General features: G+C 37.8%; 1 protein-coding gene across 4 annotated transcripts in view; it reads left to right on the top strand.

Moving 5' to 3' along the window:
* LOC108935385 (adhesion G-protein coupled receptor D2) overlaps nt 1-16,563 on the top strand; it is a 66,473-nt gene extending 49,910 nt beyond the window's left edge. For 2 of the 4 annotated variants that reach the window (XM_029255157.1, XM_018753956.2), the window contains 2 exons: nt 2,671-2,748; nt 16,325-16,563. In XM_029255157.1, coding sequence (XP_029110990.1) covers nt 2,671-2,729 — 59 coding nt within the window. In that variant the 3' untranslated portion in view covers nt 2,730-2,748; nt 16,325-16,563. The remainder of the gene's footprint in view (nt 1-2,670; nt 2,749-16,324) is intronic. The other 2 variants (XM_029255155.1, XM_029255156.1) reach the window with 2 other exon arrangements.
* The last annotated feature ends 3,775 nt before the right edge of the window (nt 16,564-20,338 follow it).

The raw sequence follows: 20,338 nt of genomic DNA, 5'->3' as shown, positions 1-20,338 counted from the left end.
GCAGGAAAAGGGTTCTGTTCCATGCACTGCTGCTTTCAATGTCTGTCTTATTAGGCTGTGTTTATCCGAATGGGCCTGGTTTCACTCAAACCAGCTACGAATAACAGGAGAATATTGCCGGATTCTGGCAAGAATTTGCTTAAAAGTGTGATTTTACCTTTTTTTCTTAGGATACTCCTTACTGGTTGATTTATCCTTGAGCTGAGTGATACATAATGAGGGGCCTATAAATATGTGTACTGTTGCTCCTTTCAAGAATGTGAAACATCTTGTCTCTTTAATGACACTTGGATGTAATGGTTTGGTTTAGGAGAACATGCAAGTATGTACAGTATGCAATCATTATTGTGGTATGTAAAAAGTTAAGAGATCTCAAGATGATAAATTTTATTGTGAGCTAATTTAATGGCAAAATGTCAATCTAAAAAAGTGTAGCTGGGTTACTTATTTATTCTAAAACTAGGAACTTATCAACAAAAATAGAAAAAAAAAATACACATTCAAAATATGATTTGGACCAGAAAATTTTTAGGTGAAATTGATTTTCTGTAGTCTGTAAAACAATAACTAGGTCTGTTAATCTTTTTTGAAGAGTTCATCTAAAACAAAGACATCTGCCATCAGTCCTCAGTACTCAGAAGCACACTGGGTTAGTCTTCTTAACCTTTCAGAGAGAAGAAAGGACATACTTTGATAAAACTCCTGAGAACACTGGTGTTTTGCCATGTGTACATAGGAGACCATACTCCTGTCTGATATAATTCACCATACAGGAAAAATATGTAAAACAAAAAAACCAGCCGTAGTCCCTAGAGCTATCCACACACTTTGTACTAAATATGTACAAAACATACATCACCTGTCACCCATGGACTTTTAGAGTCAAGCCCAGCCCAATGGGATAGACAGATGGTGTCTAAAACAAAACACGCATCTGGTTTGATGCTATTAAAGGATGTTTTTTTGCCATCTCCTATGGTTTCATCTAGTACAATTCATTTCCTGTCCCAGACAGGAATCTCATGCCGTTTTAAAATAGATGTGTACTTTTTCCAGCATTAACTTTGCAAAGGAAATTTTTTTACTGTTACCCATCAGCTTGCAAAATTTCATGAGACTGGTTTCATCCTGAGGTATGAGCCTGGTTTTGTGTCACAGTTTATACCTTTCCACCTCTGTCCCATCTTATCTTAACCTGTGATGTTCAAGTGGGGTAATCTCTCCTGTGGACACCAAACCTTGACGATGTGCTGGTGTTGCTCACCTGTTGTCTTTGTCTGAATGACTTTTGTAGAGTGCGTTGGGGAAGAGGGTATTATTTTTGGTTGACACCACACACTTATGGACCCCACTGACCATTCTCCTCAGAGCTGGAGCCTCTTTCCATGCAGATGTGATTTATGGTGATGTAATTGATGAAATTTGTTTCAGTGATGATGAGTTTTGCTACTTCTGTCACTCTCTGTTGACAGTTATCTCCTGACAAACTGTAAGTGCTTAAGATCTACTGTGTAAAGAGCTAGTTTCTAAATATGTGGCTAAAATATGTACTAGAACATCATTGCAGTCTCCGCCTGAGTTACAACAATTCAGCTTCACAAAGAGCTTAATTTAATACCTTTACCTCAGCTTATAATATGTATCTTTGTGTGTACGAGGGCTCAATTTGGATTTTAGGCACCTCTCAACAGCTGAGCAGCGCACGACATTTACATTTTTCATGTAGCAGACACTTCTCTCTATAGCAACTCACAACTATTATAAATGTGTTCAGTGGATGCTGTTATCCAAGTTGACTTACAGTATTAGACCAACTGCATTAAAGTTCCTACAGTCATTCAAATATTTGCACATCTGAGCTATGGGACACACACATATACACATGACTGGCAATTTATGGTCGTCATGAAACACATCTTTGGGAGAAAACCCATTCAAACATGTGGAGAACACGCAAACTGCACACACACAAAGCAGGGATCAAACCTGCATTGAATCGCTCAATCCAGGCCCTGTGACACATCATGTCACCTTGTTCTGTGTGCATCATATGTATGTATGCTTGTGGGTGTTTAATTGTGAAGTGTATGTAACAGGAAAGAGATGGTAATGAAGAGAATGATAGCCATGTTGTTTTATAAAATAATTGATTATGCTCTTTTATGACAACTAACATTAACTTTTGAAGTTCTTCTGTCTGTTTAAATGCAGTCTAGTGATATTTTAGCAAAATGGGTGTCACTTTTGTGGTTCAGGAATGCATGAAAATATTTACGTTTAAAGCTATCTGCAATTATGTCTTTAAAGACCTCCACATAAGAAAAAAAACCTTTCTCCCACATGCAGCAGTTTTTCGCTTCTTTGAATGACACCGTTCTTTCATCTGAAATCATTATGTCACTGACTATTTTTCGATGCAACAATGACACCTGAGAATGAAATCGTACATTAGTACCAATGTCTCTTTTGAGTCAGTGTATTTTAAACGCTTGTCCTTTCATACGTTCACAGAAGACATTGAGACAGTAGCGGCAGTTGTACTGTAAAACATAAAAATTCACTCATATAAATAGTCACTCGTAAAAATTCAAAACGTTTTTGCTTTGAGAAACATCAACATTTTTCTGAACTGATAAAACACCTGCTTGACCTTCCCTGTATCCTTTTCAGCACAGCAGTGTGCCCTTGGTGTTCATGGAGGAGAGCAGGAGGATTGCACTTGTGAATGACGTTGTCGTACCATTGCAGGTAAGGGAGCTTGGCCTGTATAATCAACCTGGTTGTTTCTCTTACCATCACTTTCACCTTGGTAAACAGCTCCCTTTGCCAATTCTGGCTACCTGGGCTGAGAGCTATGTTTGACACCTACTCACCCTTCAGCCAAGACCAGTTTGGTTTCTCCCCTATAGCTGTGGGCTCATGGCGAATGTCAGCGCTAGGCTGACAGAACGAGAGCATTGCTCAAATTTTGGCCTGCAAAACTGAAACTAATCAAGGCCTCCTGAAAAAGTTCACAAGGAATTTCTTTGTAGAAAAATCTGTGCAGAAACCAGTGAGAGGGAATATATATATTGGAAAATATAGAGTTACTTCTGTAGTTCTCATGAGCAAGGTGAAATGCATACTTTCCCGAATTCATCCAGGAAAAAATCTTTCTCTGAAATACTGTAAATTACTTTGGATAAAAGTAAGAAATATATTTTTTAAATGCCAAAAAGCCACTTTAACTATAAGAGTTGTTTTTTTCTGGGGAAGCTGTCCAACAAAATTACTGCACTGTGTTACCTTACCCCAAAAGTACAGTAGTACCTTAAGCAGGAGCCCCCTGGTGGACACTAAACGCATATATTTCTCAAACTTTCCAAGTGGTTCTTATGTATTAGTATTTACTTATTACTACACAGCGCAGGAATTTTTGGTGTGTACTGGGCGGTCGGAATCCTGCCCTGTTTGTGAAATGTATGTGTTTTGTTTTAATTTTTGGGAGACTCGCAAGAGCATGCAATGAAATTTAATATGAAAGATTACACATGGATTGTATACAGAAGTGACCAAATTCTCACTGTGTAAATCAGTTTTACCTATCCAACATGTAAAAGTGTTTCATCATGGCCAAAGCTGTTGAATGGCTAGAACCTGTCTAAATATCGCAGGGGAAAAAGGGGAGGGTGAATGGAAATTCCCACTTGGTCTCTAGGCCATAATTATACTTAATGATATCTCTAGTTTAAATGAAATACTCTGCAAATGTTTACTTTACTGAGTACTTATTTTGAGTAATTGAAACAGAATATTGTTTTGAAACCCTTTGCATATCCACCAGTTTAAAAAATGTTGAAAATCCTCACCCACCCTGTATGTTAAACAAAGGTATAAGTTTCACAAAGAAAGCTGTACATCGTACTACTTTTAAGGTAAGTCAAATATGGGGAACTAATGCTGTACAAATACTTCTACAGATTTTTCTGCAAAACACGATAAGCCTCGAGAATTTATTAAAAGTGCATGTGGCCTAATAACTGGTGTCTCAAAGTAAATAAAATGAAAACAAATTAATAAATATTTAAATAAATAGATGTTACTTGTATATGTAGACCATCAGTAAAGTAAAAGTCTGATAAAAGTGGATATTCTCATGACCTGCATTTTGTTTGGGGTCAAATTTCCTCTGATGAAATGCAAGCATACTCATCAGCTCTCTGCGAGGAACCCACTCCGGATCCACAGACCGGAATAGCAGGGTGAGATCGCGCAGTACCTTGACATGGGCAGTCCGTGGTCAAACCCTTTCCCCATTTCCTACTCCCCTTTTTCCTTTCCAGAGGCCAGGTGCCCCCACAGCTATCATGATGTGACATACCCCAGTCCTGGGCTATCAGTGACAAACCCAGTTTGTCAATCACAAGTCGAGCTGCTGGGCTTCCTGTTATGCCCATGTGCAGTTACACATCCTGGTAGTCAGCTGCAGCATTAACCCCCCCTCACACTCACTGCCTGCTCCCTGGGGCACCTCTACCACCGTGACCCATTAGTCACCAGCAGTGTAAAGCGCAGCCGCAGTGCTAATTCCTGTTGTATTTCACACCTGTATAGTGCTGTCATTCTCCCAAGCACCTCCGCTCAAAAGGTTGCATCCTTTGCTTTTGAATCTAATTAGCAGCCTCTTTAGTGATACAGAATAAAAACAACAGCAGCAAAAAAAAAGTATTTGTGGTGATGAATTTTGAAGGGAGGAGACAAAAGGGCATGTGGTGTGATGGTAGATGTTCAGTCACGGTCTGTCATGCCTTAGATCCCAGTTGGAGTAAGTAGTGTTGTTGCACATTGGTCTCAGCGAAAGTGTTGGTCTTTGTGTCTGACGAGGCCTGGGCTACAATTTTTCCAAACCACAAGGCAAGCAGGAGACAGTAGGGCAGAGTTCCTTTTTTCCTTTTTAACCTTAGCTGTGTACAGTAAGAGGAAGCAATTAGCCTTGGTAAGTGAGGCTTTGTTGTGATCAATAATCCTTCTGATTACCACAGTTCTGAGGTGTACTGAGAGTGAATAATAATTTAGGAAATGAGACAGAAGACCAAGATTTGCTTCACCCTTCAGGTTTTTAAATGATTTTCTTAAATGATGAATATAGCTCCCAAGTACAGATCTCTGTGTAGTCTACAGTCTCAGCTTGACATATGTCATCCGCCGACTAAATGGGCAGAACATAATTACAATCACTGAGGCTATGAGAGTGTCCATAATTTAAAGGACTCCTGAAGACAGAAGCGAGGAGGTTATCTCTGTTGGCCGGTACATAAGCACCTCATTTAGACCTGCCGGGAGTCCAGAGGTTTGCTGGCAGTGAAAAATGCAGCTCTACTCCTGTCAGCACTCACAACGTGTGTACTCTTGTAGTCCCGAGCAAGGCCTGGAAGGTGTGGAGATTGGAGGGAGTTTAGTGGAGCACCTTGTGATAACCAGGTGGGTCTGCAAGATGTTCCATCTAAATTGTGTGAACAAGAGGAAGACAGTCTATTCTTCATACAGAATGATGCAGTGACATTCTGTTAGTATACTGAGCTTGGAAGAATCTAAAGACAAACTGGTTCACATGAAGTAGAGATGAACTTTTCTCACCTTTTCTTGTGAAACCAAATTAACGTGTTCCATTGTTTTCAAACACAATTCTTTTTGAATGAAAATATGCTGCCTTTTGTTTTAGCCTGGAGTCTTGCTGTCAGAGACAGCCATGAATGTGCCATCACCATGGTTAATATCCTCATTAGACACCAGCCCTGATGTTATTTCCTGTGGATGTCGCATCACATCCATGGCCCTCCTGGACAGTTGGCTCGACTAATCCATCACCAGGAGAGGAAGAGCTTGGCTCCCTTAGAGCTCTGCTCTGTTGTTATACCGTGCCTGTGCCATCTGAGAATTGGCCTGATCCACAGAACTGCAGCTGGAAACAGTGCAGGTCAAAACAGAACTGGTCATGATCATCCCTTTTGCTTATGTTCCCAAACCATATAATTCTGTTGTAGCTGTAATGATGTTCTTAAAACCTTTAGGAAAAAAAAAAAAAAAAACTATTGTGAATATTGGCACAATCAGATATGCATGTGCAGGCCTGGCTATTTGGACAATCTAAAGGTGTATTGAGTGCTTGGAGGACCCAAAGTAATTGTAATGGCTGTCTTTTGCCTTGGGAGCATTGAAGAATTCACTATAGAATAATTCAAGGCCATTGAATATATAACTTCAGTTAGTTAGAATGGATGTGGGTGCATCTCATAATTCAATGAAAAATCCATCCATCCATCCATCCATCCATCCATAACCACTTGTCCAATGCAGTGTGCGGAATAAAAGTAAGAGCCTGACTCTAATTAATTTATTTATCTAATACTAACTGAAATTTCTTTAAGGATCAATACATATATTTTTTACCTCCACCCGTTCGTCAATAGTGGTTCAGTATGAGGGAAAGGTAGCAACACCCCCTTGCTTCAGGGGAGGCACAGAGGATGACACCCCCTATCCACCCACAATGGAGAGGAAGCCACAATCAGAACACAACAGGAAAGGGGATAAAAAACTGACATGTATTTGCACATTAAATCACTTCCTACAGGCCCTGTTCTGACCTGCTTGAGGTTCAGTACTGAGTACAGTTGTCAAGGTCAAAAGTAAGAATAGTGATCTGAACTCATTAAACTTTTTTTGTTCTCTTCATTGTTCTCTAAATTGTCTTTGTACATATATCAATTAAATTTAACATGATAATTAACTTCAAATTTTTGAAAAAGTTTTTATTGTTGCAAAACGGCAGTTGCGTAAACCTTTCAGTCTATTTGCTCTGTTTTAGGGTGTCAAACTTGTTTCATACAGCAGGCTGAATTGGATTCATGTACCTGAAAAGCAATTCTGAAATCATTATAAAACATTATTATTATACCATGACATCTTTGCAGTTTATTTATATTGCCACTTGCTTTTTGATGCTTGATACTGCTTCAGAACAATGTTCAAATGAGTGCCATACAGTTGAAAACCATATTTTGACTTATTCATACAACAGAAAACAACTGTTTACAGGTGTAAATCTTTCGAAATATGGACACAATTCCTATATTGTTATATACACATTTCACATATTTCGGAACACCACAGATAAGAACTGCAAGCTGAACCACATTGATTATATTTTTTATGCTTTCATCACTTGCCAGTGAAAAGGCAACAAATGACTTGATTTTGTTGGAAAGCAACTCCTATTGTATTTCTTAAAAGAATTACATTAGCAAATGCTTGCCTTTTCTCTGGACATATCCGTTGTACACTCATTGCACTTCTTTATCAGTTCCCCTTCAGAAAATACCTTTGGTGTCATAGGCACTTCATTAGCTTTCCTGTGGCTTGCCTTAACTAATGCTTCAGTCACGCATTAAATACTGATCCCGTGGGTAAGGCACCATCGTACATTGGGTGTTGTTGTATAGTAGATTGATTTACATGCTACCTAACTTTGCAGATTAATTTGATTGATTCATTTTAGTCATTACTGTGTTATTAATGCTAGTTTACATAAGGCACAATTACAGTGTTTCGTTGCGGCAAAAACACATCCAGTCATCATGTGGACTGGATAAACAGCTTCTGTGTCTAGTCTGCAGGCTGCCTGTTTGACTGCTTTTACTCTGTGCTTTATTAACAAAAGCTTCACTAAATACAGTACATTTTCCAAAGTGAATAAAAAATACTAAAACATGAAGCCTAATATTTAATTTTCTATACCATTATTGTTCAGACAAAAAAAATCAGAAAGAAGAAAACGTGCTCAAGATCAAGTGAAATAAAGAATAATGGGCTTATGGTGCTTGAAACCGCCTGGTGTGTTGAAGATTTTGGAGCAAAAATGGGGGGGCACACTCAAGTTTACCAAAAAATAAAAAAACATCTTTCAGTAAGCTTGAAAAAATGTCACAATATATACTTGCAGATATTTAAATATATGTGAGTGTGAGTGAGTGTATGTAAATGATGAATTGGAAATGCCAGCAGCCAAAAAAAAAAAAAAAAAACAACAGAGGAACACAGTAAAGTATGTAGTGAGAGGACACAGAGTGGTGTTGAATGAGACATGGCGTGGCCTTCTGCAGAAGTGACCAGTCTTTGTGCCATTGTTTCAGACTTTAGCTGCACAGTTTGGGGAGCATAGTAGGTGTGTGGAGAATAGGATAAACACATGACTGTAGGGTTTTATTAGTCATTTTACATTACATTTAGATGATCCTTTTCTCCAAAGCAGCTTATAATTGTTTAAAGCTGCATAATTTTTCACTGGAGCAATTTTCGGGTAAATACCTTGCTCAAGTGTATTACAGCAGTATGTGAGATTTGAACTAGTAACCTTTGGATCCAATGGCAGCTGCTCTAACTAGTACTGTACCAACTGCCCTTGTTGTCTTATTGTAGTCATTGTCCTCTTGGTACAGACAGGAAGACAAAGGGTTTCATGGCTGAACAGGAGTAAGTTTATGGCAGTATACCTGTTTGAAAAGTGACAGTGAGTAAAATTTCTTCAAGCGAATAAATGAAAGATCACTTACTTTTTTTTGCTGTCAGGTTATTAGTATCTTCACTACAGATGGATTGCTAAAACAAAATCTTCTTTTCCAGTCTTTTTCATGATTGTTGTTATGCGTTTGCCTTGGAAATGAACAAATTTCATCCTAAAACATTAAAACGAGGAATTAATAGATGTTTTGTGAGTGTAGATTGTTGCACGCTCCATTTTTAACTGAATGGTTCTCTGGCAACTACGTTTCAAAATAAAATAAAATATTTAAAAAAAACCAAGTGTACTAAATTTAAAAGGAAAATCAATATGTATCTACTATCTTAGAAAAAAATAACTTTTTGTTTGGTCAAAAACTCAAAGTTATAAATATTTTGTGGGGAAACCAGGGGCAGGTTGACAGGTTTCTTTCATAATGGAGGGAGCGAGCTGTCAGAATGCAGCAATGGCACAAATGCATTTCTGCCATTTATTTTCCTAAAAGGGGTTTGTGAATGTTTAATTTAAAGGGTTATGCTCCCATAGCACAATAATGCTTGTTCTAAGCAGGAAAACACAGAGGAACTGCGGCTCTCTTGGTGAAGTCATTAGAGGAACGTGTGTGTAGACATGGAGGAACCTCTGCACTCTCAGCTCATTGATGATTCTCCCCTGCTATTGGTGCATTTATTATTTACGAATTTTAACTGACAAATTCTGTCTGACATTTATATCTGTCTTGCATTACTGCATTATATTCCCTAATATTAATCAAGAAGCTAACATCTGAATCTAAAACAAGTGAAAGGAATGCAGTTTGTGAATGGAATTTTTTTGTGACTTGCTCAGGATCCTGTAAATCAATTGATCCAAATGTGGAAAGAAAAAACCGGTAGATACTGTCTACCTTTCATTAATTTTATCACATTATGGCTGAGTTATTGATAACTGGTTATTAGCTTAGCTGCTTTCCTGTATTATTATGTATAATCAAGCAGATAAAACAACTGTTTCCTTTCTCTTCGTGTCCATTTTCTATGTTGTTTGGATGTTCCCGCAGTTCATTGGATATTCCCCGAAGGTTTAACTATTCTTCCTGCTCAATCATTAACAAGGTCTCAGCATTTCACAATATTTACACGGGGGGTTTGACTTTAGCAGGAGAGTCCTGCTAATATTTGCGAAGGATTCCTCTGGTGCGAATTCCAGGGAGGGATAAGCATGCTGACATGCTGGTGGGCTTTGAGAGTGGGCGGTTCTCTCTCCCGAGGATCCTCAATGGTCCTGCTAGAACTTCCTCAGTTGGGCAGCAATAAGGGGAGCACAGTCTCTCTGGAGTCCCGTTGCGGCCTCGGTCGGAGGGTCTCTCATTGCACTCAGTATTGATCGGGCCCACCTGCTCCCGATTGCCCCTTTGCACACTCCCTGATACTCGCCACTGGCTGTAGGGTCTGCATTCCAGGCCCTCGGTGAAGTCCCGCTTTCTATCCTCTAGATGTATTTGGCTTTTAATTTCTTTGAGTCAGAAGATTGGCTTTGCATTGACTGGTGTCTGCGCCCTTCGCTTTTGAGGTCTTTTATTTTTGTTATTTGATTATTTACTAAATTCACATCGTATTGTAGCATCTTTGAAAGAAAATATTGTTTAGGTAGGTCAAACTGTCTGCACTTGTCAGACATTTAACAAAATCTCAGACCTTTTCAGTTTATTTTCAAGTAAATATATGGAACATTTGTGCAGCTTTATTTGTGCAACTTTTGAATTTAAAAATGGCGAGAGCCTTTTTCAATTCCTTGAATAAATTAGCTTACATTTTTTCGGACATTAGTGAATTCCTGTGGTTCATAATTTTTTTCACAGTTTTCCTACAGGGTGAATTGATGTGTGGTAACTAAGTGAGAATGGCTTTAATAACTGGCTGTGTAAAGATGCTAAATGGTATATGCGTGTGAGCTTTGCGCTGTGATGGGAATACGCATGAATACGATAACATTACCACATAGTATACTGTTGGGAAAAGCCTGATGAGCTGTGTCAGTTTAACATGAAATACATCGATTTCCTCATCGCCATCACACTCTGAGTAATGCTGTAAGATAAATGGAAACTAACGTAACAACTACAGAATGAACCCAGAATGCACAGTTAATGATCAATAAGTGCATGTAAGGGTAATTTTCACGGCAACAGTAGCAAATGAGAGAATGTTTCAATCCGTCTCTAAATTTGTGCATCTCTTCCCTTGGTTAGGTGTGGTGCTTTCCCTACATACCATGTGGTTGCACAAGAAGGGTTGCTTGCGGTGGTGCCCCACCTCACCCCCCCCACGCCTGTCGCGGCCGCTCCCGGTCAGCGACAACTTGTCAGGCTGCTGTTCAGGGTGATGAGAGGGAGCTGTGCGAGACCCAACAGATGCAAACCAGTATTCCCCGGGCGTCTCTCCCCAGCCGCTTTGATCGCAGCACGCCTGCTTGTGATGTGCTCTCGCTGCAAGCATGTCATTTTCATTTAAGAGAGGGGCAGCCTCTGATATCAAGTGGCTGCCGTCAGGACGTAGACTTGGCTCCAGAGTACATAGAAGCTCGCTGGTCTCTGAGGAGCCGGCAGCAGACAAAATAAATGATGTTTCCCATTACCTATCTCGTGTTGCGAGCAGCTGTTTATCCGAGAGCCGCCAAGATTCTCCTCTGTTAGGAAAGGGAAGGTAATGAAAGAGACACGTTCTTTTTTCCGTCGCTCCTTAAAGGTTTCTTATTGATCATCAAGCTTTTCCTGTTAGGTGGTCTATATGCAGATTAGCAGTTTGGTTCTGTTGAGTCGTGTCAGACGCATCACTTTTATTTCAAGGACTCCTTTGTGCTGACTTTCTTCTGTGTGCCACAGAAGTTGCAATTTCCTGATTTTGCTGAGATTTAACTGAGATTTGATTTTTGAAGGACCCTCAGCTACAATTTGTCAGATATGAGGGAGTACTAATTGTCTTTAAAAAGAATTTGTTGGAATCGTAAAATTTGCTAGTGGTTGAGATAAAAATTAGCTGAACACAGCATGAATGATCTTTTCATTCTCCGAGTTGGAAATGGGAAAATGTCTTGAAACTGATAAACATTACCATATTGAATTTTTGAATCAGATTCTCATTTGTTAAATTTAAATTTCGTTTGGTCTGACATACAACATTGTAGTGCCACCACTCTATGTTTCTTCAGTTCCGTATTAACAGCTCCAGCATCTTTCTCTGTATAAGGGGGCTTTTCGAGTTCATTCTGCATTCCAATTTCTACGATTCATAATTTTCAGTTGGATGTCCTTTTTTCGTATTTGTGTGCTTTCACAGCTGTAGCCCAGTTTGCACCTTCCTGCTGGCTGAAATGACCTTAGCAATTCTATCCAACCTGTGAGGTGTGCTGTTTTTGTTGCACTTTCGGTACACTACACATTACAGTGTAAAAAAGTGTTACGTTAAGGTGGCACAGTGGTTAGTGCTAGTGCTACAGTTCCCATCACACCTCAGGTGAATTTCAGGTGAAAAGAGGACTCTCAATTGCCCTGTGTGTGTGAGTGTGAGTGAATGAGTGTGCTACGTTGCTGTGCTGTATAAATGGGTAAATGACTGGAGAGAGTGTAGCACATCTAGCACTGTTTACGCTGGGCTAGCTTATATCGAATAAGGGTGTCAGCTAAATACTGGATAATAATCTTTCATTACTTCAGAGAATAGCATCTGCTGAATGAATAAATGCATAGTAAATATGCAGCAACATTGTTTTTTTTGTCAAAACAAAGTGTTCTGCAGATATCGCACTCACTCACTGACACATTTACTTCAGTGGTATTGTCAATCAGGTTTGCAGATGCCCATTTATGAAAAGGTGAGCAGTATTTCAAAGCCAGCGGTGCTAGATACTTTGCAGTGTCTGTAACTTGAATGGAAAGTATGTCCTACAGTCACCGCAGAAGTGCTAATTCCATAGAATGTTAGTACTCGTCTAAAGCAACGTGCACAGGACGTAAATTACAAAATGTCCAGTTAAAGTAAAATTTTCACTTTGTAAAAAGGCCGGAGAGGAGGCTGATCATTTCCTTTGCTGAGGAGGAAGTCATGTCAGAATATTTATGTAATATTTTATTTGCTTGGACATGACTCCTGAGGTATTCACACCTCTGTCTCCAGGGGAGAGGGTAATTTCCATGTGGTCAACCACAGGTCTGATCCACATGGTTCATGCCACCTTTCCTTGGGTTTCTATGAAAACAGGCCAAGTGGGTCTCCTTACAAGAGGAAAAATGGGTACATAGCAGCAGTTAGTTTTCACTTATTTATACAGCAGACCAGAAATTCCCAAAATGTTTTTGTCCATAAACCACACAATCAAGGATCATATTACTTTTACCTGAATAACCAGGACTGGATACAGAAGCCTGCTGGTTTTGTGTGTTTGCCATTTATGACATTATTTACAAAAGTTCATACCTCTTATAAATTCTGTTACTGAGGAGACATGCTTCCACCACAAATGATTGCCAAAGGTCGTACCTTATATACAAATTATGTTCTAAATCACTGCTCTCCATCAAGATCATTTTTTGTGCTTCAAACCTACATGGGGCAAATTCATCTCTCTTACAAAGAAGACAAACAAACGACATGAAGAATTTTTGTAAAGACCAAGTGAGACCATTTTTAACAGGATGACATGTTTGAATTAGACGTTCTATCGCTTTCTCTAAATGGATTTCTGAAGTGCTTGTTTGTGGGGGTTTTCAATCGGACATAACCTTGAGTCATTTTATGTGGAGTCTTTACGATTTAAGTGCTGGCATAGCATGAAGCGGCTGAATGCATACTTTTCATTTTGTGAAATTGAAAAAACTGGGTTCCGCAACCACGCCATTGTCCTGGTAATTAACGGAATGCTGGAAGCAAGGTTCAGGTGCTCAAAACTTTTAATGACTAATAAGGATGGAAAAACAGATTAATGCTGTGAGGTTTTCGTGTGTACTTATGTATAATGCAGACCTTAAATGAAACAGTTGTGGCCTTCAGTGAATTTAATTTGAATTTAATCTCTACTTGTTTTGCATGTTAAGGTCACATTTTGCATAACAAGAGCGGGGTAGTCCTTTTTAATGTTCATCGATAATTGTTTTGCACATGAAAAGTACACAAGCTTATATTACAGTTTATAGATAATGTTATTGCCAGGAGCACATTTTTTTCCTAAATGACAAGAAACATTTCTAATTACTCCTGCAGTACATTCTGCAACTTTTGGTCATGTCCGATTTGATGCACAAACAGCATTACACATTTTAACAAAACACATGGTATTTGAGGAAACAGTCATGCTTTGAAGAAAAGTTTTTTGAATGCAGAATAAAAGCATCTCTTCCTTTTCATACTGATTTTTATCCTTTTTTATATACCTTTTCTGGAAATTTGGGAAACTTTCTACTGCAGTGGTGTCATTACAGCTGACCAGGGAGCAACTACTTGAATTAAACAGGGGCATCTGGTAGCGTGGTGGTTAGGGCTGCTGCCTCCTTTGTACTTGAGCGTTGAAGGTTTAAATCTCACCTCTGGCTGTAGTAACCTTGAGCAAGGTACTAACCCTGAGTTGTTCAAGTAAGATGACCCAACTATACAGCTGGGCAAGTAATTGTATCTTAACATTGTAAGTTGCTTTGGAGAAACATCAGCTGGGAAAGTACATGTAAACAGGAGTGTTGCACTATGAACCTCCACTGGATCAATATGAATTGTGGCTTGACAATGATGGAATATAATAGCAGTAATGCTGTACAGCCTGCTTGTAAATAATTTAAATTCTTTGCTGCATTGAGTTTTTAAATTATTTCAGTCTTTTTTGCAATCCATTCTAATAAAACTGTATCAGTTATAGAATTGAAGCGTTTGAAGCTCCTGTTGTAATTGTACTGAAATCATACCATATTCTGAAATAATTTTTAAGAAACTGGTTTCATAAATGAAAGGTGCATGAACTCTGGAAAGTCAGAGTACAGTGTCTGTTTTACGAGGGGAGATTAATGTGCCCCCTTTCATTCCTGATACCACCCTGGAAACTTGCAAGAAGCTTTCAAAGGAGAACATTTCAGTAAATCTTGTGGCTTTTCTGGTTTGAGCTCCAGACTGAATAAAACAGAAACAGATGACTTTGCCTACTTTTTGTCTATTTTGTTAGATTCTTTTTTGTGGCACGGCATCCTCTTTCATTCATGGATATAGACCAAGCCCTATTTCTTTTCCATTTTGTGAAAATAAAAACAATAGAATGAGCAACCATACGAGAATGCAGAACCCATATAAAATACAATTGGTTCCGCAATCTAAATATTTTTTAGGTTTTTCATTTTAGAATGAACATATTGGTTCTGTTATTACTGTTAACTTTGTAATGTCTCTTTTTACTGTTCTTATTGTGCATTATATATACTGTAAAAGGGCTAAAATATGAAGTTGCTGATTCAGGTAGAAATATTTCTGGCTTCATGCACATTAAATTGAAGTTTTTAAAAAAGTACTTGTTCTGACTTTTTTTAACAGAATACTTCTTGAACTGCTTTCCCAGTATTATTTTTATCATCATATTTCTAATCTACCCCCTTTTTTATTTTATTCTTCTTGTTGTTTCCTTGTCCCTGGCAGTGGGACTGGTCTTCTTGGTCACATACAGCCACTCCCCTACTTATAACCTATGTGACTTGCAACCATCTGTACATGCAACTGAAAAAAAAACACTGTATAAATTTTAAAAAATTGTGAAAAATATATGTAAATATAAAAATTACACTTGGTTGTACGTCCACCAGTGCTAACAACTGCGTGAGTACCATAATGACCGTTGGACGAGATTCTAGCATTGTGTACCATCACAGCATCTCTCTCAGGTCTTGCTCTCAGTTGCTATTTGGTAAGCGCGTGTTATTCAAGTAAATCTAACAAATTTTCGTGCTGGATTAAACCATTATATGGTTTTATGCATTTCATTTTTGTATGAACTGCTTGCTTCACCAAAATAAGCAAAATGTGATGTCACCTTTATGCTTTTATATTTCCACAAAATACTTTAAAATGATGAAATAGAAAATAAAGAATGGTATTTTAAAAATGATAAAATGGAATCTAAAGAATGAAAAATATACTACTGTACTGTGTTTGGAGAAATTATAAAAAGACTAAGATAAGAAGGTAAAAAATAAACTAAAGAATCCCTTTTTAATAAACCATAGAGTGATTTTAAAAAATGTAAATTTATAAATCTGGTTAAACAAAAATGAGATAATCATGATGGGACTTGCATAACGTAAAAAAACAAAAATGATGAAATATGAATTAAAGAATCTTAAATAAAAGGTAAAAAAAAAAACGCAGAATCATAAAATGTCAATTAATAAAGCTAGTTAATTAAAAACGAGATGGTCATGACAGAAACTGAGTAGGATAAAAGAATGTTGTACAGATATATGACTTGTACATGCCATGCTAACGTACGTCAGGCTTGCATCCATTTCGAGATCCGACTCGGAACTTGGACATATGTCAAGGAATGGCCGTATTAAGACCTTGATTTCTGTGAATGTTTGGGGCTCTAAATGTGTGCGTCACTTGGAGGAGGTTGTGCATTTATACAGTTCAAATAAAGCTTTTTCACTCTATTTAAAGGTAAAATTGACAAATTCTCAGTGATGAATTTATTAATGTGGGGTAATTATTAACAAGTAATTATTCTCTGCTAATCATTTATTCTTTTCCTGTCCCTCAGGACTCCAGTTCAAGAACTACAGTAAATGCTGATGGCATATTCCATCTTCAGGTACCCATGGACGTCGAACTGAAATCTTGCTTACAGCTGATTGCTTCAGTGCAACACAAAAATATCTAAACTTCATATTCACTCTTGATTTGTTTGCGTTTCATTGTAACTGTACAGTAATTTCAGTGTTAAAAAATTGATTCTCAATTTATGTTAATATACATGTGTTTAGAGTAAAATGTGAATCACAGGACCTAAAATTTAAAAACTGTTTTATCTCTCATTCTAAGTGTAAACTGTATTTCATTATAGAAATATGCGAAAGAAGGAATTAATAACTGTACGGTGATTGATTACTTCAACATAATGCTGTGATGATTTTAAACTTCATTTTCTTGTTTTTTGAAAGTACTTAACATTAAATGTGTATTTATTATTCTTTGTGTGATGGCAAAAATATAAAAAGCCTGAAAATAGTTTTAAAAAATAAATAAATGAATAAACTCAAACCATTTAATGTTTCTGCTTGAGGTAACTGTACCACTGATAAAAAGAGGTCATTTTTCAGAGAGAAAAACAAATGTAGTGAGAATACTACGATGAGAAAGAAATTAGTTTAATTTCCCCAGTTAGGGATTTTCCTTTTATTAACTAGCAGTGGTGAGCTCCAAGCTGCCTGCAGTTTCTTTGGGGACATATCTAGCATTGCCCCTAGGCCCAACTAACCAGCTTGGCCCTATTAAAAATAATTAGTCTGTGCTGAGTAAAACCAGCTTAAAAAAGCACAAGAAACAGTTTTATTTATGTGGAAGATCAGAATGGGGGGGGTAGTGGCCAAGAAGCCCCGACCTGTAGCTTTTATCAGTTACACACAACCCTGTGAACTGTGAACCTGTTGCAAAATTTTTGTCAATAAGGTTTTAAGTTTCTGACGGATACATTTTAAATGCTGGACATTATTTTGCAGGAAATGTTGTATCTAAGTTTTCATTTTAATGGTTGCAGTGACTTCAAACTGTTAACTTTGTTTTCTGTCATAAAATTGATTTTCTGTGTTGTTTTCACTCGGTTAAATAAAAGCAAATTACATAGTAATACATGTGTAAATTGGAAAGATTCATTGATGTACATATTTGCACACTCAACTAACAGTGACTACGGGCTCCAAACAGCCACCCACTTACTCTGTCACCTTGGAGTGCCGAATGAGTTACTATGTCTTTCTACAGTAGAGCATCGAAAGATCTATAGCCAAATGATAAAACTTTAAAATAGGGACCTTATTTAAAGTATAAATTGAACGTTGAATGTTTTAGCTGTATACTTCATAAAATGCCTAAAATTAATGCCTCCGTTTTTTCATCTTAAAGTTTAAAATAACATCTTGAATGTTATTGTAACTAAATATATGTGAGTAATAGTAAGGAGTAAGATCCGACCATGCTTTCTGGACAAGGATTTTGTGGAATAGAATGACAGATGGAACAAAACAAGACTTTATGATGTACTTTGGCAAAGCTGAAGGAAACAGGAGTAGAGAGCTTGCCATATAAGTATTTATTGGGATACGAGGGAAGTCTCCATCAGTTTAAAGAAACTCCTGACCAGAAAAGGGGCATCAGAGACAGAACGCCGTTCTGGCAATGGGCTCAGAGAATCGGAGTGAGAGCTGGGCATCCAAGGCAGCCGCAAACTGTCATTCATATAGCATAGCAGAAGGTCATACAGATTGTCCGATCAGACACGAGAACAGATAAGAGAAAACACTGAAGCCAGAGAATAAGTAGAACGGGGTCCTTCCATCTCACTTTTTCAAATCCTACTGGAAACTAACCATGAGTGAAAGTCACATCGAAACTTTAGTAACATCTCACCCAACTAAGATCAGCATATGAATATAAAAAAATGGCAGTCTGATGATGGTAATAATATTCAACACATCTGCGTTGTCTTATGCTGTGTAAGGACAGAATATGTGTGTGTGTGTGTGTGTGTGTGTGTGTGTGCGTGTGGAAAACATCATGTAGATTCTAATTACATGCAATTAACACTCAGTAGATGTTTGTTTAAAAATGTACATGTAACAAAATAAAGAGGCACACTACCCTATACAGCACTTTCTTCAGATTCTTCCTCTGCATTTTACTGATAGTATGTCTTCTTAACATTAAAACTATAAACACATTGGCATGATGTAAGACGACAGGTTTAGAACTCCACGAACACACTCAGGAATGCAGATAACATTATCATTGCCTTTAAAAACAGTCCTGAAAACATGTAGCATTTAGAGGTGCTCCTTCATTATCACAGCAGGTAACACTGCAGGACATGTGAAAAAAATTTAGTCTTTGGCATAGATAAACAATGTGCATTGTACAATGGTAATGAGAAAACCTAACCACTTTAAATTTAACGTAAAAAAAGCAATGCAACAATTGGATACATCCATGAACTTAAATATAATACTTATTTTCTTTTAATTTTACATATGTCAGCTCTACAGACATTTAATCAAAATAACTGGTCATTTTTAAGATCATTATTTTGTCCCTGAACTGCATGACAACAACACTTCTAGACATGCTACAGTAAACAAATATATTTTACTATGACATGACTCCTTGCCTATGAAATGTACAAGGAAAAAAAGCAAAAAACAATAAATTATATTTTAGCAGAACCAGTGATATACAGTCAAATGTAGAATGAAGTCCTGTTATATGAAGTGACAGAAACTGAAATAAAACCTTACCACAATATGTAAAACAGATCATGACAGCAAAATGAAAAAAAAATAAAAATTAAATGTGAGATTCTTCCTTGATTTTAATGTCTCACGACATAATTAAGTACTGATAAATAAAAAAAAAAAAAAAAAAAAAATGTACACACACCAAAGATAGCAAACCAGAGGAATATTTTTAAGGAAAATCATTGCTTTGCAATTCATCACAGTTCTCTCCCACAGGACTTAATAAATGTAAACACCTCTTGTATTTTTTTTTAAATTTACAACATGAATACTTTGTAATATATATTTTTTTTACATATTTTAATTCACATCTGCATGGTTAGCTAGCAAGGTAATGAAATAAGGCAAGACTCACGTAACTGTGACATCACAAATTGATAATACTGATGCTTAAGGTTTGTTCTCACCACTCTGTTCTGCAGCAGGCTTTGGTCTTGAACCGGCAGAGACGGAACTCCTTCCCCGCCTTCCCCGATGCATCTCTCCGCAATTCATTCCTTTATTACAGGGCAAAATTCTAAGAAAAACTCATGGCCTTTCTTAATATTAATTGAGTGAAGGGCCTTCTCTTCAGGAACATTGGGAACATGAACGGAGACAAAATGTTAACCTAGTCATGGCAAAAAAAAGAATAAATAAAATCCGATTGAATAAACAGCAAGCAGTTTTACATGATCTTCATCTGACAATGAGCAGAAGGAGGAAATTACCACCTCCTTATGAAGTAACAGGTTTTATTCATTAGTGTTATTCATTATGAAACTTTTTTGGTGAGAGGCTGCAAGGAAGTGTCTTGGGGAGCAAACAGATGTAAGATATCGTATCTTGGGTCATCCTTGGATTCACCAGGGACACGTTGCGTTCACCACGCTCTAATACCTTGGACATGAGACAAGGGGAAACAGGCTCTCCCATATTCTGTACCAGCGTTGGGAATCGTGCTCTAGTCAGTCAAAGGCTCAGCTCTCGGCCGCTGGCATCTTGACGCCTCGCCTAGGAACGCTCTGGGAAAACCCTACTTTGCACAATGTTCACCGTTCCTAAGCGCACGCTGCGCTCCCTTTGCTTGCGTGTCTGTACTTCTTCTCACATGACGTTGACCAGCATTCGCAAAAATAAAAATAGGCTGATAAACGAAAAACAGGAAAGTCACGTTTTAGCAGGTAAGCGCTCATGTCCTTGTCTCTGGCATGGATCCACCACTGGTGGACATCAAATGTCTTGCATGTCTCAGTAAGAGTCAAAATTTTGAAATATTGAAAGTCGGC

The sequence above is a fragment of the Scleropages formosus genome, chromosome 9 (genome assembly GCF_900964775.1).
Source record: "Scleropages formosus chromosome 9, fSclFor1.1, whole genome shotgun sequence".
NCBI lineage: Eukaryota > Metazoa > Chordata > Actinopteri > Osteoglossiformes > Osteoglossidae > Scleropages > Scleropages formosus.
The sequence above is the reverse complement of the archived record's forward strand: the minus strand, read 5'-3'. Positions and strand labels throughout refer to the sequence as shown.